A 27,939-nucleotide genomic window follows, 5' to 3' on the forward strand; every position below is an offset into this window, starting at 1 on the left:
CATCGTGCATCAAAAAAAAATTTAAAAATATCATTTAGAATGATACTTTTAAAATTATTTTTTTTAATAATATTTTTAAAAACGTCATTCTAAATGGTACTTTTAAAAGTATCATTTCGAATGATATTTTTATAGTAATTTTTTTTTTATGGGTTTCAGAGAAGTTGGATAAAATTGCTGACTAGATCAAAGAAACATCATTTGAAATGATATTTTTTTAATAAAAAATATCATTCTAAATAATATTTTTAATTTTTATATTATTTTGATAAATAAATTAAAATCTGTATCAATTTAATAAAAAAATTAAAAAAAAATTTAGTACAGTGAAGGACTCCAATTAGCTAGCACCTAAAACTCTGGATCATCATACCAAGTTGCTATTCTTTGCAGTGACGTTAGGGACCAAGCAAACAAAGGCGTAGGCCTTCTGCCACCATCCTCAGTCCCACCCAGGGGACATGATTACATCCTCTCAACTAAAACAATCACAAGAAAGAAACCAAAAACGAAAATTTCCCTTCCTCCCTCTCACCACTCTCCTACTGCATCGACCCAGGACGCATCGCTCCTTCGAATCTGTGGATCCCGCGGGGACACGAACCCACGGCCACCTCCTCTAAACCCTCTCTCCTCGGTCTTTTCCGCAATCGGCCGCGCGGTCTCGCCGGTTCCCGCCGGTTTCCGTGTTGGCGTTCCGAGGGCACTCTGGGGCCGATCCCGCGCTGTGATCTGAGAATTTCCGCGGGGGTGAGGGGTTGGGGGGTGGATGGCGGCGGCGCGGCCTTCCAACTTGGACATCTTCGATGCTTACTTCAGGAGAGCGGATTTGGATCGCGATGGGAGGATTAGCGGGGCCGAGGCGGTTGCTTTCTTCCAGGGATCCAATTTGCCCAAAAATATCCTAGCTCAGGTGCCTCTTTACTTTCCTTTTCCTTTTCTTGCCTCGTATCTTGTTTGTTTGGTTAACAATTGGGTTCCTTATGATAGCTATATCTGCAAGATTTTGCTTGAATTTCTTTTTATAGGCATGCAAACAGTTTCCGTGTCTGGCATTTGCAGTTTCCGTGACTTTATTTTGATGAGAGAAGTGGGGAAGCTAAATCTTGAAGTTCTCTTTATGTTTGTTGTTCTGTCACATTGGATGCAGATTCAGATCTTTGTATGAAACTTACATTGTTAGCTGCAAACGAGTGTGAATTCAAGCTGAACTTACTTATAACCATGGTGCTATTTGGTTCGTCGCTTTTGTATCATATGAAGTACATCTCAAGTTTGGACATCACCAGTTCATTCAAGTAAATGCATTTAGATGAATCTCTAACAGATTAGCTTTTCTGGAGATGCTGATATACTTAGACTTGTAGCTGTTGCTGGTGCTTACGACCAGATCCCGTAATCCTTTATCTTTTGGGTAAAAACCTATTTATGCTTCTCATGTTAGACTGGAATTAGAATATTCTTGGCGTAGAAAATTTAAAAATAAGTGTTCACTATTGCCAATGAAGTAAGAAAAAGGATGTTGTGTGGCTTCTTCTTGTTACATCTTGCTTTGACCACTGTGGCCTGCGCTAAGTAGCAGCTATTGTTGCTGATGACACATTTTATGATTTGAACTTTGTTATGCTATCAACACTGCCCAAAATCTGTGCAGGTGGGGGTTTTCTGAACTCTGATGGCTTTCAGAAAGTTTGTTGCAGATTCAGTCAACAATTTCATTGTTGTGATGCTAGCTTTTATATGTTGGAAGGGCTTGTTCTGCATGATCTTACATCTGATATTGAGTTGGTTTTGACATCATTAAGATCAGGGTGCTCAAACATATATTTCCTGTTCATGCCTCTTTTGTTTTTCCATTGCTGTTTTCTCCTATCTTGATTTTGTATAATTTCTCTTAGTTTATTTTTCTTAATTTATCATTACAGTTTTATAGAAATTTTTAATGGTGCTGCGCTTTCCTTAGTGTGCTTCTGGGTTTGAACATTAAATGTATAGATTAATTTTAGTTTTACATCAACACTTAGAAGTTTGTCAAATCTTATATTTATTCAAATTGCAGTCTCTTTTCTATGTTTCACATATTGATGGCTGATTATTACTGGAAGGTTTTTCTGGTTAAAATTTAGTATAATTTTTTGCTCTTGATATCTGTTATCATGGCATTCTGGTTGTGTGCAGATATGGATGCATGCTGATCAGAACCGAACTGGCTTCCTTGGGCGCCAAGAATTCTATAATGCATTAAAACTGGTAACTGTGGCACAAAGTGGGCGTGAACTAACACCTGATATCATAAAATCTGCATTATATGGTCCAGCTGCAGCTAAAATTCCAGCACCACAGATAAATCCTGTTTCAACTCCTGCAGCTCAGATGAATTCGATCCCTACCCCTATGCCCCAAGTAAATTCTATGCTGCCATCATCTACTCAAATGGGTGTTGTGGCACCAATTGGATCTCAAAATCTAGGCTTTAGGGCACCACAGTCAACTCCAAATGTGGGCATGAATCAACAGTTCTCTTCAAATGCTAATTTCATGAGGCCACCTCAAGCAACACCTGCTGCACCTTCGCTTCAGATGCAAGGAGTCAATCAAGGACTTTCTGCAGGCAGCAGTGTTACAGGTCCACGTATGCCGAGCTCAAATACACCAAACCTATCAAGTGATTGGCTTGGTGGTAGGACTGGTGGAACTGTAGTTGGGGGAGCTTCTCAAGCTTCTGTTAGGGCCATTGGCACCTCGCAGAACCCAGATGGATTTGGCTTGGCACTATCTGGCATGACTCCTGGAATGCCTCCTAAACCACAAACACAGTCTGCACCAGCATCCTCAGTTCAGCCAAAACCTCTGGATCCAGTCATACCATCACACCGACCTGCTGCTAATAATGATTCCAATGTTTCGGTCTTATCTGGAAATGGCTTTACATCTGACTCAGCTTTTGGAGGGCATGCATTTTCTGCTACTTCTCAAGCAAGGCCAGATGCTTCTACACCAACTTTTTCAACAAGCAGTTCAGCCAACTCATCCAGTATCATGTCATCGGCTGTCGGGTCTCAAAATATAATTAGGCCAGGTCAACCTGGTCCTTTGCAGCATACTATGGCACTTTCTTCTAGTGGTAGTCAGCTTCAACAGACTCAGTCAATAGTTAGGCACGATCAACTAGATAAAATGCAGCGGTCTGCAGCATTGGCTACAGTTAATGTTTCGGCTGGATCTCTAAGTTCAGATTCCAACCAATCGCAGCTTCAATGGCCAAGAATTACTCAATCTGATATTCAGAAGTATACTGCTGTGTTTGTAGAGGTAGACAAGGACAGAGATGGAAAGATCACAGGAGAACAAGCACGTAACCTGTTCCTAAGTTGGAGACTTCCTAGAGGTAGGCATTATTCCATTGCTTTATGTTTCCTTAAGCTACAATCCTTCCAAAGTGGTGATGCAATTTACTTCAAGTGTTTTCATCACCTTAAAGATGAATTGAAATCTGTTTGATGTTATCATTTGCATATGCAATTAGAGGGTGGGCCTTGGCACAATGGTAAAGTTACTCCATTGTAACCTAGGTGTTATAGGTTTGAAACATAGAAACAATCTCTCTGCATGTTAGGTATGGCTGAATACATTTGACCAAGGTTTTAAGTTCCAGCAGGATGAGGGGTGTCTTGGCCATCTCATCCTGTTCCTATAAGAAACAAGACTGGGATGGTGTCGGGACTCCGAAACCCATCAAAATAGGGAGACAAGAAGAAAGAGAAAAGAAAGGAAGGAAAGATGAAGAAAAGTAAAAAATAAAAAGAAAGAAGAAGAAGAAAAAGAAAAGAAAGAAAGGAAGGGAGAAGAAAAAGAAAGAATGTAAAGAAGGAAGAAAGGAAGAGAAAGAAGAAAAACAAGAAATAAAGAAATAAAGGAAGGGATACGAGATAGAAAAAGAAAGAAAGAAGGCAGTTATAAAAAAGATTCTAAACTTTTATTTAGTACAATTAAGTCATCCAACTTTTAAATTGGTTCAATTCGGATTTTGGTTATGATTTCTGTCTATTTGCTATGATGGAGTTGTTGCGTGATATCATGTGACCAGCTTATGTGGCCTCCTTTTGTTGATATGGAAAAAAAGATTCTAGAAGTCCTCCCCCCTTTTCTCCTATCTTTTGTCTAGAGTTTCATCACAACTCCATTTCTCCTTCCCATCTAGTGCTTGGAGATTGGCAATGGCTGCAAGGCGAGTAGCGATAGTGACAGAGAGAGGAGATTTGGAAGAGATGGCAAGTAAGAGAGTTAGAAGGTCTTCACATGAGTCCCCACTCTTTAGTATGAAGTTACCCAAAGCTACCTAAAAAAATACTTTTTGGGTCACTTTCTGCTCAAAATCAATAACAATGTTTAAGACTTTAAGGAAATCCTTTCATGATTTTTCCTGTTAAGTGAGGGATTCAAGGTGAAAGGATTAGAGATTATAGGGAAAGCCTAATCGAAATCCTAACAAACTTATGGTATAGTAAAATCGAATGTAAGATGAAGACATTACCTTTGTCATCAAAATGAAGGACTGGTCATCGATGCTCGTTACCGAAGGGAAACACCACCCTCTCATGGTCGTCACCGATGTTCAGATGCCAGGAAGGAGTGATGGGATTTGGATGGGAATGGGTGGGGAATGAAAGCTCCCTCACTGCTATGTCATCCCCTTTTGCCACATAAGCAAGCCATGTGCCATCACATGATAACTCCATTATAGCAGGCCAACAGAAATTACAGTTAGGGTTCAAGTTGAACCAATTTGAAAGTTGGATGATCTAATTGCACTAAACTGAAAATTCAAAATGAAATTGAAAACCTTCAAAAGTTCAGGGTTTTGTTGCATAATTAAGCCAAGAAAGAAAGAAAGAAAGGAATAAAGAAGAGGAAAGAGACAGAGGATATCTACCGAAATGTGTGATCGGTATGGGACGGGATAGCGGGGTGTCCTGTTCCATGGAGCAACCAGGACAACCTTGTTCCGTGGGGTTTAAAATCTCGCATATGGCTGTTCCCAGACTCTGTAGTGGCAGGAGCCTCATGCATTGGGCCTCTCCTTTTTATCTGTATACGCAATCAGGATTTTTGCTCGTGCAGTTGTGCTTTTCATGCTAAATTCTATGAGCATAAATATTCAAAATTATATATGTAGATACACATGATTACTCAAATGATTTTTTTTTGCCTCTTTATGGTTCTAATATTAACTTCAGCCATCTCATTGACCTATATATTGGCAATTTACTTGCAGAGGATTTCGTTGTGCTGCATTTTGTTTTATTATGCATGTTAGCTAATCAAAAGGGTATTTATTTAACTTTAAGAAAGGTCATGATGAACTGGGAAAACTAATAACTTGGCATTGCTGTCTTTTTATGATAGCATACTAACACAGTTTGTTCTTTTGAATTTTCAGAGGTCCTAAAACAGGTGTGGGACTTATCCGACCAAGATAATGATAGCATGCTTTCTCTGAAAGAGTTCTGTGTTGCTCTTTATCTGATGGAGCGGCACCGAGAAGGGTGTCCTCTCCCAGCTGTGCTTCCAAATATCCTTAGGTATGATGAGACATTGTTACATGCCACAAGTCAGCCTTCATCTTCATATGGTGGTCCGGCTTGGCAACCAAATCCTGGTATTTACCCATCTTAATTTGTTATTATAGATGCAGTTTGAAGCTGGGGATGTAGTAATTTAGAACTTCCTCTGTTTTCAACTTTTCTGCAGTTCTGTTATTATATTACTAATCTTCATGCATGTGTTGTTGTTTATTTATGGAACAGGATTACCTCAGCAAGGGTTCCTTGGATCTCGTTCAGTGATGCCTGCCACTGGAATGAGGCCACCAATGCAAACATCTGTCCCTCTGCAACCTGATGGTGCAGCACAGTCAGTGCAACAAAAGTCAAGAGTACCTGGATTGGATAATCACCTGGTAAACCAACGCAGCAAGTATGAGCAGAGAAAAGGGAACTTAAATTACCAGGAGGTGACAGATGCTGACAAAAAAGTATTTTTGTTGTCTTTTTTGTTTTGGTTATTCATTTTAAGTATGATGAGTGCCATCAATAATTGCGATATTTACAATTTTAACTTGATTTCTGTATGTCTATAACCTAAGCTTTACCTGTAAACATTGAAGTCAATATAGTTAGCTTGCATAGCATTCAAATACTATGGATAACAAGACTAATGGATGCTGATCGCTTAATTGTGTTTTGATGGCCAAAATCTAGATGTCTATTAGCCACTAATAAAAGTAATAGTCAACTTGTTTATTAACCACCCCTAGTATCATATAAGATCTTAAAAATCTTTGTTAACGATCCTTGAGATGTGAAGCTAGAATACTGGTGACATTGTTGTCCTTGTCGGCTGATGATAGCAAAGAACTAATTATGCTGTTAATGACAGCTTGTTCGCTCACCATTCTTAGGAATTGCTTAAAATACTGGAATATATTTTTATTTCCTCTTTGTTTCCTCATCCTCCATGCCTTTCTCACAAACTTAATTTTAATGTAGATTACATCATTTATTGCTATCATTTTGTTTTCTATTTTCTTGTCAAAACCAATGTTTCATCATCTGAGTGATATTTTTATTTTTAGTCCTATATTGAAATTCTGTAGTCTTAAAGTATAAAAGGAAAAACTTCTTCATGGGTTTATTGCTTTTGAAAGATCATTGGGAGGGTGAAAGTATTACATTCATGAATTCTTACATGTATTACTTTCAAGGATGCCTCTCTTTCTTCTCCTAGCTATACCTTTTTTGGAGAAAATCTGCATTTTTTGGGTAGCCTGGATCTTCATTTTCTTGGTAAGAAGTTTGCAGGTTTAAAGACAAGGATTTTCTATATTTACCTTTGCTCTTCTATGTGCATTGCATGCATTTGGCTCTTTCTTATTTTACACATAATTGCTTGATATGTATAACTCATGCACAAGCATTCTAGTGCATGCACATGGGAAATTGCATTGTTGTTGTATACAGATGCCTGGTGTGTTGGTGAATGTTTGTTAATTTGATCACTCTAGAAACTGTTGAGATGCACTTTTTTAACAATCTCTGTTATTACCTTTTCTTCTAACTTATCCATCTCTCAGAGCTTTTAAAGGTTTGGGAATGGTATTTTAATTTTCATGATTGATACCTTGTCTCTTGTGGCAGCTTCATATGTTTTGATAAACTGAGTGAGTTCTTATATGGTGTTATGAAATAATCTACGTGGTTACATATTCTGCTACTGGTTGTTTTTTTTTCTTTTTCTTTTTCTTTATCTAGTTTCTACCTTGGTTTAGTTATTGACATATTGTCCTTGGAGGATAGAATGTTCTAATTTGTTTCTTTTATGAAAGGCTCAACAACTGGACAAGCAGATCCTAGATTCTAAAGAGAAGATTGAATTTTACCGCACCAAGATGCAAGAACTCGTGAGTCACCTGCTTATTGCTTGTATTATTTTCAAACAATGGTACTGTTCTACATGAATGAGTCTAAACTCCAAACAGCTAACTTGTTTTCTTTATTTTGTCTCTGGAACTTTTGAAACAGTCTCATTGTGATGGCTATGTTTTAATACTTAAATAGTAGCCAATATTTCTGTTTTCTTTCATTTTTTTTGCTTATTATATAAGTGCGGTGATTCATCGGGTCTGATTAATTGGATGACATTTTCAATGTAAAGAAAACATGTACATTATGTGTCATTTGCCTTCTGTGGCATTTGATATGATTCCAATTTACCAATAAAATGTGGAATATTACTTGATGAGGGATTGAAGCAACCTTTAGCACATGAGGACTTTCAGTGAAATTTCTGCAATCTAATATATTTACTGAATCAGGTGAGTATGCAATCAAAAATATTTATATCATGGTGCACTTTTTCTGGAGTGGGTTCTGAAATAACTCACACAGATTAGCAGTTTTCTGGAAATTAGATAAGCATCTAACAGGATTATCAGTGATATGAAGTTATGCAATCAAAAATATTTATGCGGGTGCTCTTTTTCTGGATTGGGTTCGGAAATCACTCTCACAGATTAGCAGTTTTCTGGAAATTAGATAAGCATCTAACAAGATTATCAGTGGAATGACTGTTATATTGTCTGTAGCATGAGTTCCAAATGTGAATCTAATTTGGTAACTTCGGCTGAAGTGTTCCTTGTGTTATATCAATGTTTTCAGAGGACAGGTTGTGTATTTGAAAGGATCTTTCTAGAGAAACCAATTCTTAAGGTTGGAGTCTGAGTATTGTATTATCATTTGGTAGGTTGTATATTTTAGTGGAAGGATATTGCTCACAAAGTGACTCGTTAGAATAGATAATAACATGGAGGAATTGGCAATATGTTGATGTATATATCTGAAAGTGCATGTCTATATTTTTTATGAACTCAAGGCAATGGGGTCTTCACAGGGATTAATCAAAACCAAGATCAATTGAACCTGAGAACTAGGCTATCATTGCCTAAGTGATAGAACATGCTTTATGCATGACGGTGCTAGATGCCAAAAATGTGGATCCTCTTTTAAATTATCAGCTATTTTTAAAAAAGTTCTAATGCTTAGATCTTAGTAAATCTTCGAATTTGAAATGTCTTAATTAGAAGAGGGCCAGGTATAGCCATGAAATGATTAAAAAGAATTAGTTTGATAATATTTTCAAGTGAATAAAAGTTCACATGTTGTTAAATGGTAATTTATTTAAGTGCCTTCTTGTTCTACAACCTTTTTATCTGGTAACTGTGTTTCTAATAATGCTATTCTCCTTTTGTGATTAAGGTTCTCTACAAAAGCAGGTGTGACAACAGACTTAATGAGATCACAGAAAGGGCATCTGCTGATAGGCATGAGGTACTATACTATAAAAAAAAATTAAAAAAAAAAAGATTTTGCATTTCTGCTTGCACATAAGCAATATTAGATTTATTGTGGCTCTACATGACTTTTGTTGCTGTAATTTTGTAACTGGATTGTTAATCATCTTGGTTTCTACTTCTTGCATATGAAACAAGAGAAGTGTCAGAGCATGAACATGCTGTCAGTGGTCTTGTTAAAGTTGTTCATTATATTTTATTTTTGTTTGAGATGGTTGCCTTCTATCCTTTTTTTCTTTTTTTTTTTTTGCAATGTTTCTTCATCTGCAATTAGCTTCTAGAAATTCTTGCTCTGGAGTTTTAGTATTTGCTCTCGTCCTGTGCTGAGTAATCTACTTTGGTACATCTTAGTGCTATACAACTTACATTGGAGGGTCCAAATCATGCTCATTATGCAATGACCATTGGTCATAATAAATTTGTATTTTTTGACACTGAACTGTGAAGTTTATCAACATTTTGACTTCGATCCCAATGTCTCTCCATGCTTAATGTGGTCATATTTTGACTTATGCAGTTTGATTTGAAACAACAGCTTGCTTTGAGTGTGTCAGTTTAATCTGTCAGGAAAAAGATCTAGAGTGCCCCAGCCACAATTTGGTCTGAACAAATATTATATTGTTAGAAGCAGAAGAAATATTATATTGTTAGAAGCATGGATGGTAGTAAAAAGAAAAATATAAGATTTAGTCCCATGAATAATTGTCATGGTTTTCATGATGAAAAGGACAAAAACGAACATAAGATATTCTATTCTCTGCACATATAAAGAACTAATCTAGATACAGATCTTGAAGATTCTCTTGTCATCATGGCTATTATTCATACACATACAAATATGCTGTGATCACGTGCCTAGAATATTGGTGATTCAGTATTCTCGTTTATTCTAGAAGTTATTTGTTTCCATTTACAAAGAAGCATGTTTCGTCAAAGGCAACCTAGGCAAGGTGGAATTTTCTTCCCCTTTTCCAACTCCATTAAGCAGCAAATTGTGTTTGAGATGTTCATTACTGCAGTGGATGGTCCGGCAGTGTGGATCTTTGAGGGTGACTATGCAAGTACTAAAGATGGGCAAAATTGAGATATGGAAGGAGGCAATGTCTATTATTGATCTTAGATGTTCACCTTTTTAGTTTGTTTTTGAACAATGTCATTCTACTTAAGTATATGAAACTAGGTGTCAACCTTTTGTTGTGAATACTTATTTTTTTATGACTAGTACGTAAGAATTTTATGAAGGGGCTGTTTATTATGCAACTAGGCAAGTTACAGATTAGTCAACTTGCATTTGACCCTTTTGCTGTAAAATTTGGTGACAAGCGTAATTGCAACCACTAGTTGCAACTTGCATTCATCATTATTATCGATTCCCACCCATCTCATCATCCTCAAGCACACTCCCCAGTTTTAATACAATAGAGCAAAATATTATCATATGATGTTATTATATTATATACTGTATAATGCAACCATAACTGTATTGCACAATTTATGATTTTATGTATTAACATCATATAAGTATAATATTAAGAACATAATATATAATACTTAATATTAATAACATTATTTTTTAATATTATTATAGTATTGTAATCATTGTGCTACTATAATACAATATTGTAACAATTAGACATTAGTATATACCCATATTAATATTACAATGATACATTATTTTTATAATATAAGCATTAATATACCTTATTATAAAATTTATAATATTTTATTAACATATTCTATGTTATTATCATGAGATTGGTATTATCATAATTAGCAATATTATATACTAAGGAAAGTTTGTGTGCAAATACATCTGCAGAACAGGCAATATATTTAAAAATTATAATTGATTATAGTTTAATTATGAAAAATCATTAAATTTGTTTTAGTTTATTAGTTAAGACATTCATATTGGAATCGTAGTTTAGAAATAAAAGCATTTAGCATGTAATTATTAGCATAACGTTGCATATGGCCAGGCCACTCTACTTTGTGTGTTTGATCAATCTGTTAGATCAAATAGTTAGTCTTGAACTTCTTGAAAATGTCTGTTTGAGTTCTATAGTCGATATCTCATGGCTGTTTGGGAAATTCCTATAAGTTCTGGGTAAAAAATGCTCGAAAATTATGCATGTAATATAGCGATCATTTTCTTTCAATTTTTGGAATTTTAGTAATATTAGTTCTTAGATGACCAAGATTTCTTTAATTGGAAGGCCTTGATGCTTTTGGGCAGAAATTTTTTTCACGCTTTTTTATATATTATATGTTCTTACATAATTTTACTATATTATTGCGCATCCATGATATAGTATGTAATATAATAATCATATTATTAAGATTATGTATAGTAGAATGTAAAGCATATTGTAGCAGTACTATATCATATATTATCTCAGCATGGTATAGTGAAAAACAGGATTTTAAGTACCATGGGATAGGGCTGTCTTGGGTTTTTCCATAGAACAACTTGCATCCTGACACTTGGGATACTGGATGTTTCACCCTATCTTGGTCCATTTGCAACTTATCCAATTGCGACACTCTGGTTGGTGCCCCATTCTAACACTCAAGATGGTTAAATGCCTTACCATCCTACTGGTATCTAAAATCTTGATAATGAGTAATTCAGTATGTTCTAATAATATAAATATATATTTTTCTTAGGTATTATAATATATAATATTATAATTAATTTATTATTTTGGCATCATCTTCTTCATCTCCTCTCTATCATCTGTTCTTCTCCTGATTCAGCTATGATTTATTCATAGTTCTAGGAGATATTTCTATTTCGTCTCTTTGCCTATTCTTTTATACATCCTTCTGGCTTAAGTCCGATGGCTATTTGTCTTGATGAGATGGGTGAAGATTTTAAGGAGGTGATGGTGTTTTACCTGCCGACCATGATTATATTATGCTTGTCAATTATTTTTGGGTAGAATCAAGTCAGGGATTTTGATCATTGCCCTTTTCTATTAGCTGCACAATTAGTAGGATTTTTTTGTTGTCTCTTTCTTTATTCTTTTTTGGATAAAAAAATTTAGGAATGGTTGTTAACAGGTTATGGCTGTTTGTTCGAAGGGAGAATGCTTAGAGAAGATGATGATCCTTTTTGGATAAAACCAAACTAGGACTTTCATCCTTCAATCTCCAAGTAGCCAAACAGTCATTAGAAAGCCCCACCTAACTACATGCCTGATTTTTCATCCTTCTTAATCCCCCAAAATTTTCTTTTAGAATCTTAAAAGAGCACCCAGAATCACCACCTTCAACTTGAACAATATAAAGCTTGACTACTTTTTGTTCACTCGCCAATTCTTGGACTTACATCATTCATATCTTTGATAATGTATAGTCATAATGGACCATGATGAGAATCAACGTTCATCATACCAATCGATACTAAATTGAGACTCGATATATGCATAATGAGTGTTGGTACATAGACCCCTCGTACTAGGCACACCAATATGTCCGATACTGTACCAACATGGTACTAGTATGGGATCCAGTACCGAGATTGTGAATCGTAAGAATTATCTTTATTTTTTAGGAATAGATTACAAGTATGACTTGATTGAGACTGGGTGTATAGACAAATATAACACAGGAAAAATGTGGAAAAAGAAGTTAGCAATGTTGGAAGAGAAATGTCTCAGTATTTTAGTTTTGAATGGGACTATCATATATGAGTTTATGAGTTGGTTATTTGGTTTATTTTTTAGTTTTTAGGAACTTGGTGATTGCTCAGTTCACATGATAAATTGTAAATTAGATGTTATGGACATGTGCGAACTTGTGAATGCTTGCACCAAATTATAAGTTATAAATCAGATGTAAGGATATGTGTCGCAAGTACCATTGGATATGATCCAAAGGTATGCAATGTACTTGTTCAGCATTCTTGAAGTCTTTCTTTAGTAGATGAAATATGTAAACAATGGACTATACAATGGATGGTGACCCTCTTGTAAACATCCCTAACCTCTTGAATCCTGGTGGAGATAAGATTTGAACCAAGCTTCTGGTAGGTGGTACAACCAGCAAAGACATTACTGGCTTGGTCAACTTGGCTACACAATCAACATTAGTGACTTGGTAGAATTTGCAACCCACCCCCCTCCCTTGGTTAATTTAGATGCTATACTCCAAATTCAAGTCAATATTTGTTAAAATGTTTAAAATTTAAAGCAAATAGCTTGACACAATATAACCCTAATATATAAGTGGATTCATACTCTTTAAAAAAATGTAAAGGAACATTGAGGTATTTAAATCCGAGTTGATTAATTTAACATCTTGAGAAATGTTAGACATTCTAAGCTAGAGAAAACATGTCATTGATTTTAAAATCTTCAAAGTAGTCTATGTTTTAGATCAATCTATTTTGGCATGCAGATGAATAATTGATTATGTTTTCAAGATCATGGAATGCTGCACCGCCTTGTACCGCTTGATATGGAATGTACCGTACAGTACTGATCTCGTACCGTACTGGTCTCGTACCGGTATGCCATCTCAGAGCGTACCAACGCTATTGTACCATACCGAACCATGTACCGACATTACTGTAGGATTTTATCGGTACGAGATCCGGTACCAAGACGGTGAACCTTGTTCAAGACACTTGTATTTAAATAAAAAGTATTAAAAAGTTGGTGTTAAAGCTGTGTCTTATACATTTGATATGGCACTTGCACATGCAGTTTTACTCCTGTGTATACGCTAATAGATGTGTACATACATTTATACATACACATGTATATAGAGTGGAAATGGACTATTCTCCTCTTGAGAGGAGAGTATCTACTCCTCTTGATTCCAAAGTCAATGCTGGACATCCAGTTAGAAGATTTACACCGTTGATTATAACCTATACTATTAAAATTCCAAAATCATTTGTTTTTGTGGTCTCTAAAGGCTAACCCATGCATCAAGGAGGTGGAAAAAATGGCAGAGGACCAACCTAAAGGGAACTCTATATGCTCGCTAATATGAGGACATTGCAAACAAGCAACTAATGGAAATAAATTCAAGTGCTAAACCTAAAGAAAATAATCTAAACCTAGACAACTAACTGAATTTAGTATGAGATATAAACAACTTAAAGAAAACAAAAATAAGAATGCAGTAGAAAGTAGTAATCCACTAAGCTAATCCTAGGATGATGCAAAAGTAAAAACAGTGGATATGGCAATCTGTTGAGATCGAACCAGATACTTAGTCATGCAAATCAAGTTACAAGCTATACAACATTTAACTAGTTTTTCAAGAGTTAAAGATGATTACCGTGCTTGGTTGCATTCGATTCCCTTAAGATTCCCTGGCTTCAATCTGAATCTTCATGCCAATCTATTACGCCCAACAAGCTGCATACATAGCATTCTCAACAGTCAGTCCTATCATGATTCTTGTCAAGCTTGAGGATGTCAATAAGCTTGATGGAATGATGATGGGGAGTGGGCTTATGGTTTGAATCATAGTTGAACAACTAGTCGTGCTATGGTGTCCATGAAAAATAGGTCTTGCTAACAACTTGCAGGTTAGATTCAAGGAAGAAAGTAAACTAAGATGGACAATAGCAAATCTATTTCTAGGGATTTGAGCATGGGGCTGGAAGTGGGCTCTGCTTTGTCGAGGACTGTCGGGCTAGGCCGGCTTCAAGTGGGGCCATGGCCTAGGCCCAAGGCAATTCGGGTCAGGTTTGGGCCTAATATGGCTTGAAGAAATTTTGGGCCGGGCTAGGGTTGATGCTTGGCACGGCTCAAAGCCCGAGCTCAAATCAAGATTGAAAATTGAACCTTGAATTAGGCCCAAGTCGGACTAAAATCGGGACTTGGAAGTGACCCTACATTCTATTGGGTTTGCCGGGTTGATGAGCTAAGGGGTGAGGTCCAATCCATAGACTGCTTAAGGGTGATGTGTGAGGAGTGAGGGCTTAAGCCCTCAATTGGTATCCCTAATCCCTAATTTTCCTTTGGCCTTCACCTCTACCTTTTGGCTCTTTTTGCCTCTCTCTGCCTTTCACCCCTTTAGCTCTCTTCAGCTTTCTTTGCTTGTATCTTTCAATCCTGTGACTTTATCTACCTCTTCACTTCTTGATCCTTTGGCTCTCTTCCTCTTTGTCTATTTGCCTTTGACACAAGTTGCCCCCTCACATCACCCCTCCCTCATTGTTGGTCGTTCTACCAAGCAGGATAGTTACTCCCAAATCACGAGTAGTTCCTCCGACTGCTGCATTTTTAGACAATTTGTTTAGAAGGGTTTTGTTGTTCTTGGGGTATAGAATTGGATTCTTGATGGATCTTGGTTTGGTTTGTCCATTGGGTGGATCTTTCCATGGGATTTAATGACATGCCCATCTCAACTTGTTGCTCCCCTAAGAGTTCTGGAGGAGATTATTGTGGTTGAGGGATTTCAGTTCAAGAGGGAAAGGAAAAGCGACAATAGAGAGAAAAATGGTAGCCCTCCTTGCGGCCAAGTTCGGGTGGAGATATAGTAGTCAATCGGTCCTTAGCTTGCTTTTTCTCTTGCTAAAATTGGAAGTCTTTGTACTTTTCTTTTGTTACTTTGCTTCATGTTTGATATTGAACCAACGCCCACAATCTAAGTATTGGGTATTGTATCGGTATGTTACTTGTTCAGTATGGTATGGATTGGTATGGTACAATATGCACCCTTACCAAAATAACCATCAAACAATTTTTCTCATTGTCCATCTCGGTATACCTCAATATGGGTTGGCACACCTTGTTACGTACCCTGGTACACCTTAGTATATCTCAATGCAGGGCAGTATGGGATTTGAACCGGCTGAAATATGAGTATTATATCAGTTCTAACCTAGTATGGAAAGGTTCACCACATCGATATTGGATCCTATACCGATATACAGTTCAGTATGGTATGAGACAACTATTGAATGATGGTACGATGCGAGACAATGTACTGGTACGGTATGGTATGCCCATATCGAACGATACAGCAAACCATATGGTATAGTATGATACATCTTATATTGGATGGTTTGGGGTAGTACGACAGTCCATGCATTAAACCAACTCAGGTCAGTCCAATCTTTTGGCTCAATGAACTACTCTGGATTGGCCTGATTGGATTTCGGGCTAGGATTTTCAAAAAGTTCAGGCTTAAGCCAAGCTCAATGCTCTAAAAAATATTGGATGGTTTGGGGTAGTACGACAGTCCATGCATTAAACCAACTCAGGTCAGTCCAATCTTTTGGCTCAATGAACTACTCTGGATTGGCCTGATTGGATTTCGGGCTAGGATTTTCAAAAAGTTCAGGCTTAAGCCAAGCTCAATGCTCTAAAAATTTCAGGCTGGGCTTGGGTAGGGGCATGGCCCAGCTCGGCTTGACCCAATTTTAGCCTTATCTGAGCAGCAGGTGCTGTTCAAGGCTGCAGGGGTTAAGGGTTGCAGGGATCAAGTAGCAGCAATAATGGAGGGCTGTTGTGGTTCGCCACAATAGTAGAATAGGATCTTCTGTAACAGTAAACCTATTCTAATTTATCATTTTTCCCTGATAGGCAGCTGATCAGCTTCGAAAGATGGCTGGCAGATGAACAACAGAAGGGGAATAGTTATTTCCATTGTTACAGCTGCCTATACAGAGAGGGGACCTATAAGGGTTTTGGATAGGGCTGATCCTATATATTTCTGAAATTTCTGGATAAGACAAGTTTTCAGTCTTAGGTAGAAGGACAACATTCTTGAAGAAAATAGACACCGGTTGACTATAATCTAACATAAGGTTTAGGATTTTAGGGGTTTTAAACACTTTACAATTGAATAGCTAAAATCAAGAGTTTGCTGGATTTTTTGGGGAAAAAAGTCTGATCATATGTGACATGAAAGAACTAGGGAACTTAAAAAGATAAAAATATGTTCTTAATCAAAGAAGATTAGAATAAAAGCAAATAGAAAAAGGAAGAGAGATGATAATAGCAAACTCACTCTGGAACCAAGGAATGACTCCTGGGGTTGCAAGCCTTTATGATTGTTCTAGGGCATCACACCATGGGAGAGGAAAGAAGTTGATATTCCTTTGTTCTTCTGCATAAAAACTGATTGCCTGAACGAAGACCGGTTCATAGAGGGATCATAAAATATTTAGATCCTTTTTAATCTCGGCCCTTTATTCAAAAATAGCAACTAAAACTAAAAATAACCAAGGAAATTCAGAAAATTGGCGACTAAGATCAAATTTAATAAAAAACCCTAAGTTGCAATCCTATGATGCATGGAGACACAATATTGAGTCTTTATCTAAATGAACAGTCAAAGTCATGCTAATATACTAAAATACATGATAAAAACTGATTACCCAAATGGACTGTTTATTTTCTAGGGCATCATATCATGGGAGAAGAAAGAAGTTGATATTCCATTCGTCTTCTGCATAAAAACTGATTACCTAAACTAAGATTTTGATGATACATTAGATGGTCTTGCATAGCATGTGTGCTTGGCAGCCAACTTTCTTGTTCTTTCCATAGGAGGCAAAACTGTATTACAAGAATAGTGTTGGGTGTCAGGTTGAATCACTGGCAAAAAAATATGAAGAGAAGTACAAGCAAGTTGGAGACTTAGCTTCAAAACTGGCAGTGGAGGATGCTACATTTCGTGATATTCAGGTAATCATAGCATGATAACTTAGAAAAGTCCTACCAAAGGTATAGTTCTAGCATCTTTGAGCTTCTTCTATAGCACCACCCCAAGTAGTTTCCTAATATCTGTTAGACTGAATTTTACTATTCATAGGAGAGAAAACTTGAACTGTATAATGCATTGGTCAAAATGGAACGAGGTGGTAGTGCTGATGGTCTTCTTCAGGTAAACTTTATTTTCGCTGGACTTAATCTTTCCTTATTTGACAATTTTAACTCAGTTTCCGTACCTATTTGCAGGTTCGTGCTGATCGAATACAATCTGATCTTGAGAAGCTAGAGCAAGCTTTGAATGAACGTTGCAAGCAACATGGATTGCATGTTAAACCAGCGACATCAATTGAGCTTCCCTTTGGTACTTTTGATTTCCTGCTGACACATAGTTTGTTCTCAGTGCAAATTAAATCTTGATTTGATTTGTCTGGTAGTATCATGTGTTCCAAGTTCTCAGAAGCATTAGCAGGTCTTGGTTTTGTTTCTATGAGTTCATTGCTTTTCACCTTCAGGTTAATCATCTTCTGCTCTCAAAGTTGTCACAGAATTAGCACCTTTATTCCTTGAGAAGCAACATCTGATAACATCCAATAAGCCAAATGTTAACACAAGTCTCGCACGCGTATTCTTTAGCAGGATGTTCACTCCATTTGTGATTATATATTATGGTTTTTTGTTGAACTCCGTTCTTGTTCAGCCATAGCAACAATGTTATGAAAACAAGTAAACAAATATGTTGGATTGTTTTATTTCAGGAACATTTGTTCATTTTGAAAACTTTGATGAGAAACTGGGAAATTGTTAGAGATATTAGAGATTTAGAGAGATATCTAAATAAAAGACATCTTAATAAAAAAAATAGCTACATTACAACTATATCTTGTCATACAAAAAGAAAAGAAGAGAATACCTTGAAAAGCAAGTTTTGCAAAGCTCCTATCACATGCTGATTCTGTTATTCAGGGGTTCAGAGTCCAAATTCACACTTATGCCTCGCATGTCACATGATGATGCCATGTGTCAAACTTTGAGGGTTTAGTAGGTCTAGTGTGTATTAGACAGTGCCTGGAAGCATTTCCTGATCTCGATTTATATTTGGAGCCATTTCTTAATTGCTTTATGCTGTTCTCTTCCAACAATTTAAACATCTTTCCTGTCAAAATTGTCAAAAAAATAGCACCTCTCATTCTTGCAAAGGCAATAGTTGATACCAGCCAATTAGACAAATGTTACCAGATGTTTCAAATGGGTAGTCTCTTACAGGCTATTCACTCCATCAGTTACATCTCGGCTCCTTGTTATGTTCCTTGATTGCCAAAAAACAGCATGCTGAAAGAAAAAAGAATGGATTGGACTTGTCTGCTGTTGGTATAAGTTTTTATTTCCAAAAGTCCATGAGCAATGGTAAGTTGTTGGAGATATAGTAAATTAGGAGAGATTTCTTGGAAAAAAATCTTGATAATGTATGATTTGGATGATGAGCTTTTACATGATTAAGTCTATGAAAAATAATGATTGATGAAAAGCAAAACTGAAATTAGTGTCAATATAGCATGTTATCCTCATTTCTTGGCAGCAAATTTTGATCTTAATTTGCAGAATGATCTGTTATATCTAGTCATAATATTTTTGGCATTCTTGTGCTCTACTCTAATTTCTCTCTTTTTTCTTTTCCATTTTAATATTTTTTTATTCACTTGTCCACTATTTTTGATGAATAGCTCCTTTTGATCTTCTAAAGGTTGGCAACCTGGCACACAAGAGGGGGCAGCTGATTGGGATGAAGACTGGGACAAATTTGAAGATGAAGGTATATTTCTTTGCCTCTTGAGCATATAACTTTAGGTGAATTTTTCTTTTTCTTTTTTCTTTTTTCAAAGATACTTCAATTTGTAACTTGGCTCAAAGTTGCCTATGATACATTTACGGAGGCCTGAAAAAATCACTAGGAAGTTTAATATTTCCATCAACCAGCAGAGCTTGTTTTCCCAGCTGGGAAGAAAAGTTGATTATATGGGTAACTGTTTTGACCCTTTTTTGAATGATTAGCCATTGGCTCGTGCAATGCACGTAAGTGACTCAAGGAAGGGATATTAGCAGTTTGCCAGAGGTGATTGCCAAGGGGTTTTGGCAGGCACATTCCCTACGTACTACCACTTTCATGAATCTCAAACAGGCAAGGATTAAGATACCGTACTGTGCTAGTCCATATTGGATGGATATGACCATGGTTGAGAGAAATGCACCCTTGTATTGTGCTTAGTGGTGTATGCTGTTTCAGCAAGCACATCGCTGGTATGGCTTGACATAGCATGTTATGTACCATGTCAGCCTTGACCTGCACAGACATGTCATGTGCCACATGGTACTTCAATTCTTGCCTTAGGCAAGCTACCAGATGCTCAGAGGCATCCTTGACTCCTAGTTTACATATTGCTATTTTGACTACTGCTTGATACTTGAGTGCAGCTCAAAATTGTTTATATGAATGCAACACTCCCTTTATAGTCGCACTTGTGAATTTAGATTTTAAATAGACTTTAGATAGTGTAGGAAGGTTTGATCATAGTAACATTTTTTTTTCAGATTATTGATATATTCTTGCATTGCTAGAAATTTTTCTTTCGTCAGATGATTCTTTGAATTATTCTTGATAAATTGATGAATTATTCATGATTTATTCAGGGAGCATTTATTAATTAGAAATCAACAATGCTGTCTGTTTTTGGTGTTATTCTTGCTTAGTTATTTTTGGTATCCATTTATCATCCATATCTATATTCGTATCTGCTGAAAAAATAGGATGCGGATATGGATATCCCAGCATCTTATCCTTTTGCAGCCTTGTTCTTGCTAATTTATTGTTCTTACCCTCCCATACCTTGCTTTCACATGAACAAATATATTAGTGTATAAATATATCAATAGGATTAACTTATTTATTTCATTTATTTTTTGTTTTTAATTATCTGAATCCTCTCCAAACCTGTGGTGATTCTTCTGCTTTTCTGATTTCTAAATCTTTACCTCCTTCTCAGTCATTCTTGAATGCCAAACTTGTGGGTATGGCCTATGGGTTGTAGCGCCTACACTCTAATTTAGTGAACACATTTTTTCGATGTTCTCCAAATAATGCTTTAAAGGGAGAAGCAAGTAGGTAAACACAAGTTTGTATCTATCTGTCCACATTTAATCAGTCAATGGGGTTACAACTTACAACCATCCATCTGGTATCCATTTTTTCCCCTTTTTCTCATTCCTGATTCTATTTATTTGGTTCTAGATGTGAAATGAGAAATTACTATATTTGTGCTAAGTTGTTATGCAATTTTAAGAGAAATTACTGTATTTGTGTTAAGTTGTTATGCAATTTTAAGCTCAGGTACTCACGCTGCCTGGTCATTGTACTTGGACTGTCGAGGCACTCATGCTGCCTGGACAGTTTGACAACCCTGGATATTAGATAGGTGAATGGTTTTGATCTCATCACATGTGATATTTATGATTGATACATATAAAAAGAGTATTTAATGGATGGGTCAATATTTTCAATCATGAAATATCAAGATGTAGGTTTGCTTATCATCAACTTTTCCCTTTTTTAAAAGTTCATCAGAATTATTTGGGACATGCAGTGCATGTCATTGATTGAAGAGAAAGGAGTGTCCGATGGATGGTTGTAGCCCATCATGTTTGTTGCATCAGATTTGTTAAATGCAAGGAATATTTGATGGATGTCCATGTTCCCATTAATCCCTGCAATATTTTAGTTTATTTTCTTTCATATTAAAAATTTTTCATATGAATTCCTTTGACTGGGGAAGGTGCATCCAATGGATAACTGCAATTCCATCAGCCAAATGAAATGTTTGAATTGGTCTTTCATCATCATTCTTTCTTTCTAGGAAACATGATTTAATAGATACACTTTATTTTGTCTGTCTCCCTTCTGAGAAAGAATCAATGGGGAGGTATTTACTTAAAGTAGTTCATTTACGGGGGACTGGAGTCATGCATTAGCATTTGCAAGCCTCGTGCTATAGAGATGAATGCATATGAATAACACCATGTTGAAATAGTAAGGCTGAATTTTGTGTGCAAGCTATGCCAAGCTACAAGTTCATTTGGTGATGTTAAACTCAAGTTTGGTGACACAGTGAAATGCTAGTCTTCACAGTTAACTTCACTAGATAAATAAGCTAGCTATCTTTGCATCAAATGTACACATTCATTTATTTCAATGCTTAATCTATTTATTTGGTTCTCATTAAGAGTCATGTGAGTTATGGTTCTGTATCCCCTCATGCATCATGGCTGAATATATATGTAAATTGAAACAAGGTCCACACCATCCAAATTGTGTTGAATATACCCATGGTTTTCATTGTTGGGATTGATTGAGGATCAGATGGCTCATCAAAGATGACCTGGATGCATCAGAATGCCAAGTGAAGAGAAACTTCATTTCTAGTTGTCCTAGTCAGTTTAAACATGTTTTATTAGTTTTTTTCTTTTCTGTTTCAGCTGGTCATGAATACTATAATTGACAAAGGTTTGCCATACCGTGCCGAACCGGCCGGTATACCCTGTCTCGTACCGGACCGGTGGGGAACCGGCACGATTCAGCCGGTAAAATCGGTACACCGATGGTACCGAAGAAAAAAGAATAGAAAGTGAGAAAGAGAGAGAGGGAGGAGGGGAGGGATTGAGGTGGGAGCCGTCGGAGGCCGGCGGTGGCCGGCTGCGGCCGTCGGAGGGCTTCCAAGCCCCGTATTGTTCGATAGGACTTTCAAGAGAGCAAAAAAGAGAGAGAGAGCGCTCGCTTGCCCTCAGGCCGTCAGCGTCGGCTCGCAACGAAGGTACCTTTCTTTTTCGAAACAGACGACGTCTGTTTCGATTTTTTCTTTTTTTTTTTGTTTTAAACTTATGAAGTCGGCAACCGGGTTGCCGACTTAAGAATTTTTTTTAAAAAAAACAAAAATCGTGAAGCCGGCAAATCGTTTGCCGACTTTACTTAAAACCATGTTTTTTAAAAAAATTTGCGAAACATGGGCGATGCCCTTGTTTCACGCCTGCGGCGTCGCGTGCGTAGACTGCGCCCTCCGACGGCCACGGCAGCAAGTCGGAGGCCGTCCGGCGGCCCCGCCGGCTCCTTCGCCTCCCTCTTTTTTTTTCTTCCTCTCTCTCTCTCTATTTCTCTCTTTTTTTCTTCCGGTTTGGGTCGTCGGTTCGATACAGTATGAAACCATACCGAACCAAAACGGCCGGCGGTACCGGTTCAGCATACCTTGATAATTGTACTTTGGAATTTTTCGAAGTTCAAGTCTAAGTTAGGAGTCTAACTGTGGTCCCCCTTAAATTAGTATAAACAATAGTCAAAAGCATGTATCACCAAGAACATTCTGCTATAAATCAGGTGACAGAACAAAGCCATTTGTTAGCTTATAAAATGAATTTGCCAATGCTTAAAGGATCACACAAATTTGATATTGGATATAAGAGATATGATGGTTTTACCGAAGGACTGTTAGAACTGCCAATGATAATGGTTTTCTCATTTTGTTTGTATGGATGACAATTTCGCTGATTTGTGACTCGGCTCTAAGTTTTCTTATTTTATCAACGGGATTCCTAGATTAATTGGAGCCCCTGGAAACTATATTTATCACACTTAAATCTACCATTTAACAAGCTAATGATTCTTTTTTTGTTAATGAAATTTCCTCATTTGTTTTGAACTTCTTATTTCTCACTTTTTCTGGTGGAGTGCTAACTCTTAGCCAACCCTGTGGTGCCTTTTTTGTAGAATCTTGAATTCTTGATGTTACCTTGGTGTTGATTCCAAGGAGGTAGGTGCGTGACACCTTTGCAAGCCATTCTGTTAGTGCAGTGAGTGAGGGATGGTAGCACGCTTATTCATTAATCATCATTTCTTTCCTGTGTCCCCTAGCTTGGTATCTGTTTTATTGCACCAAGGATAGAACTTTTGGATCATACTCTGTAGTTTGACCTTGGGTTGTACCTTGTCTCATTTCCAAGCAAACCCTGCTTGTGCAAACCTCAGCATTGTCCACTTCTGCATGTCTTTATTCTGATCTCACATGACATCTCACATCCAGTTGGAGCAATGTCAGTGTGCTGTGTATCGAGTTGCATGAACTTTTGAATGTCATTTGTGTACCTTCTCACCTATTTGATTTCTCTGGGATGAGCATTATTTCTAGCCTGTTTTTTAAAAAATAAATAAATACAAGCAATCAATCGGTGCTTTTATTGTCGGTCATGTCAAATGGGTTGCTGATTAACATGCTTTTGCTTGCACGAATGAAGTCTCAACATGCAGACTTTTAGGTAGAGGCAAGATTCTTTATACACAGCAGGGTCTGACCCTTTTTTTTTGGCATGCTTGAGACAAGACTATGATTTGTGCTCTTTAAATTTGAACTGACGCACTCAGAATTAGCTTGGAATAAGCTTCTCTTTCTTTTGCCTCTTGTTAACTAGTTGGGCTTTCCTTAAGCTGTATAATAGAAAAGCTTGTTTTGCACCTCTAGCCGATGTCTATTTCCATATTGTGATCTCTGTACCATGATAGTATGAAGTCTATTTCTTTTCACATTTTTGTATGCATATGATGCAAATCTAACTTATTAGTAACTTCAAATAGATGCAATGTACCCGAAAATGGAAACTAGTACTTCTCTGATAATCTTATGCAGGTCTTTTCGAATATTCCCCCCTTTCAGTGTGGAAAAACTTTTGGCTATCACCATAACCAACCTGGCATTTTCTCCATTGATTTAAGCCTCTTTGAAGTCCTTTACCATGACCACTAGCCATGTTTGGTTTTCTTTGTAATGTGAGTTCAGGTCTCTTGTTTTCAACTTCTGACTTGATATATCATTTTCTTTGTAGAAGCTTGCATCTCTGCAAGTGTCTGATTTATTAGCTGCTCCTGTCTCAACCTTAATGCAGGACATTCATTTCTTTGAAATCTTTGTGTTTAATGTTTTTTGAAATTGTTGATAATTTATATTCAAGCTTGCTGGTGCTCGTCGTTTATATTCCTGAGATATGTGGGTACTATGAATTGGAATCTTTTAAGGGCAATTTGGCAGAAATATATCATGACACCTACAATGATTCTTTATTGCCTCATTTACACTTTCAGGATTCATGGTTGTAAAGGATCTTGGTGTAGAAGTGGAAAATTTGGTTTCTGCTACAAATCCCAAGTCTCCCACAGTCTGGAGTGATAAAGCTTCTACAGATGAGTTTTCCCCTGTTGGATCTTCTTCTAATCCTAATAGCAAGAATGAGAAGCTTTTTAGTACTAGCGAACAGATTACCGAGAGTGGATCTGCCTATGAACATAGTGAAGAAGGATCAGCAAGAAGTCCCGGCAGTCCTGGTAGAAGTACTGTAGAAAGTCCGTTTCGCTCCGCACAGTTTGATGTGCATGATATTTCTCCACGCACTAAAGAAAGTTACAGGTACAACCCCCACACCCCCCAAAAAAAAAACCCACTCTGTCTCTAGCAAATGCTTCCAGTTCTAGCAGGTTTTCTGCCAAACAGGCCCTTAAAAGGAAAGCATCCCATGCATGATGTGTATGATCATCTTGTAGTGAGATATCTATTGTTCTGTTGCTTCATTGTATGATTTGAAAGAAAATTTCTACTTTTTTCATAGATCTGCAATATTTATCATTTTTATGTGGCATATTCCTAATATATTCGCTTATGAATTTGATTTATTCGTTAAACCTTTTGTGTTGGCAATGATGTATTTACGATGTTGAGCATGACAGGAAATTATTGAAAACTATCCCTAAATATGTGTTATGAACCTTGCTGTAATATTCTAAATCTTGGATCCTGTCTCACGCTACAGTTCTTCTGCTACACTGTTTGATCGCTATGTGTATTCAATCAAGAGCAGAAATTTGTTATCCTTCTTTTTGAAATGCATATTATGCTTTTTCTTTGTTTATCGGGAGAATCAAGAGAAAGGAATTTATATTTTCTTTATCAAAAGATGGAGAACAAAATTCCTTGTGGTAGAACTTTCCTTTGCATATTATTTCAGGATTTCTGATGCTTTATTACTTCTTAATCCTCTTTTTCATTTTAGTTTGTGATTCTCCAGGCATTATCTTGATGATCATAGTTCTGTAAATTCATAATATTTCTTTTCCTAAAGAATGGTGGGGGGTGCAGCAAAACACTTAAGGTTGGTTGCTGAGAATGCGAGAGAAGAAATATAGGGAAAAGTCTTCTTTTCACTTGTGGCCAAATGAAAGAAAATTGTGAGATGAAAATAACTAGAAAGTAAAGGGCCCAGATTATCTAGCTAGCCTAAAGTTTTCTCTAGAAGATGGCAAATCAGGAAAACTCCCTCATATACCAATCTCTTCCAATATGGTTCTCTCTCTGCAATTTTTTTTTTTAAATTCCACAAAATGTGAAAAAATTCTCAATTATCTTTACTTCTACATTCCTTTCTGTTCCTCAGTTGATCAACTTTTCCTTCCTTTCATTTTCTTAGCAAGCAAATAGAGCTTTCTGTACATGAAATTATATATCGAAGAAATTTGTTGCTGACCTTTAGCTAGTTATTCTCTGGAATTATGTGTAGTATTTAATTCTATTTATGTTCATCATGATAATCTTACTTACCAGTGATACTTGGCATGCAGTGATCATGGTGGTGCTGAATCCTCTATATTTGGTGGTAAGTTTGCTGATGAATCCTCCTGGAATTTTGATGATGCTGATTCAGTGTGGGGTTCTAATGCAATACATATGAAGGTAAGAGTGTTCTTTTTCTCTCTTGGACAAGCAGATCTGTTTATATTTCCTCTTGCATGATGCAAAGCTTGGATATGATCATTGGACAAACCTTTATTTTTTTGTCATCTCATGTAGGAGACTGATCATGAGAGGACCACAGCGAACTCTTTCTTTGGCTCTGACGATTTTGGTCTAAATCCTATTAAAGTAGACTCCCCAAGCGCTGGGAGTGTATTTGGAACAGAGAAGAAGAGTTTATTTTTTGAGGATTCCGTTCCAAATTCTCCATTTTTCAACTCTGGTTCATCATCGAGGTTTAATGAAGGGAGAGACGATTACTCCTTCAACAGTTTTAGCAAATTTGATTCCTTTAAGACACATGACAGTGAATTTTATCCTCCGAGTGGGAGCATTACAAAGTTTGACTCCATTAGCAGCAGCAGAGATTTTGGTCACAGTAGGAAATTTGAATCATTTGATGATGCAGACCCCTTTGGCTCAACCGGACCTTTCAAATCTTCATGAATCCATCATCATATGTAATGTTTGGATAATTCAGGTGCTTTCTAGAAGATATTGCACAAAGGAGAAGTTTCTACTTCATGCCATGATGCAAAAATACTACTTTCCAGAGCAAGACGTTCAATCTCATGTGGCTATAAAATCCCTTATAATATATTGGCTATATGCTGTGAACTACATTTTCTTGTATCAGCATTTTTGCCCTTTTGGATAGTATAAAATTGTTTTATCTTGGGTTTGAGGATCTAGCTTGTCTGTTCCTGCAAGTTACCTAGCGAACATTCTTGACATCATGTCATGTATAAGCTATTATGTGTGACTTGAGCATTTGCTGAGTGGTTGTCTCTTTTGCCTTCATTTTTTTTTTTTTTTTTTTTTGTGAAAATAATTTTATGGCATGCAAGGGACAGATTGAAGCATTAGAAATTGTGTTTAGCGTCCTGTCTTGTGAGGACATGAAAGGACAATTTTGAACAGTGCTGAAACTAACATCCCTTGTATCTGCTTTTGTGATTTTGTATATATCCATCAAGTATTATCTTGGTTTGTCTTACATGTATTGTTTTGTTATTCTTTCTCTAGTTACTGGGAATGGAAAATTTTCCTACTCAAAATAAATGGTCTAATTAGATTTTTGGTTATTCACCGGTATCCTGGACTTTTCCTTGGAAGGTAATCAGAGATTAATAACCTGTTGAATCTGGAGAATATTTGCAAACTCCAGCATGGAAGCAGGCGTGATGTTATAGCAGCTGTAATGTAATCGGTAGCTCACCATTTCAGCATGTTGTACAGTTTTAGGCTCTTGATTTGATTGATGTCCTATTTAGGCCTGCAGATGATGATCATAATATGCAACGATCAAGGCTGACGTGGTCTCGAGGATTTAGCCTTCATGGGAGACAGTAACCATGTTTTTGCAATGAGATGTCGATTGCCTGCAACGGCTTCAGCTCATACTGTTCCGGCTGGCTTTGTCTACATGGTGAGATCAGGGCTGCAACTCGGATGGGGTGGATTGGGTCGATGGCTA

General features: G+C 36.9%; 1 protein-coding gene across 4 annotated transcripts; it reads left to right on the forward strand.

The window, feature by feature from the left end:
- Positions 1-480: 480 nt before the first annotated feature.
- Positions 481-27,253, forward strand: LOC105034047 (uncharacterized). Of its 4 annotated transcripts, none has more exons than XM_010909068.4 (13): positions 481-913; positions 2,179-3,388; positions 5,441-5,659; positions 5,808-6,034; positions 7,385-7,459; positions 8,814-8,885; positions 17,467-17,565; positions 17,693-17,764; positions 17,839-17,953; positions 19,334-19,402; positions 24,764-25,085; positions 26,291-26,402; positions 26,520-27,253. In XM_010909068.4, exons 1-13 carry the CDS (start codon positions 770-772, stop codon positions 26,907-26,909), a joined length of 3,126 nt encoding a protein of 1,041 aa, XP_010907370.1. In that variant the 5' UTR covers positions 481-769; the 3' UTR covers positions 26,910-27,253. The 4 variants fall into 4 exon arrangements, with proteins under 4 accessions (XP_010907370.1, XP_073101393.1, XP_073101394.1 ...); XM_073245292.1 differs by having other exon boundaries at positions 17,428-17,565; positions 26,520-27,154; XM_073245293.1 differs by having other exon boundaries at positions 5,808-6,013; positions 17,428-17,565; positions 26,520-27,154.
- The last annotated feature ends 686 nt before the right edge of the window (positions 27,254-27,939 follow it).

The sequence above is a fragment of the Elaeis guineensis genome, chromosome 11, assembly GCF_000442705.2.
Source record: "Elaeis guineensis isolate ETL-2024a chromosome 11, EG11, whole genome shotgun sequence".
Classification (NCBI taxonomy): Eukaryota; Viridiplantae; Streptophyta; class Magnoliopsida; order Arecales; family Arecaceae; genus Elaeis; species Elaeis guineensis.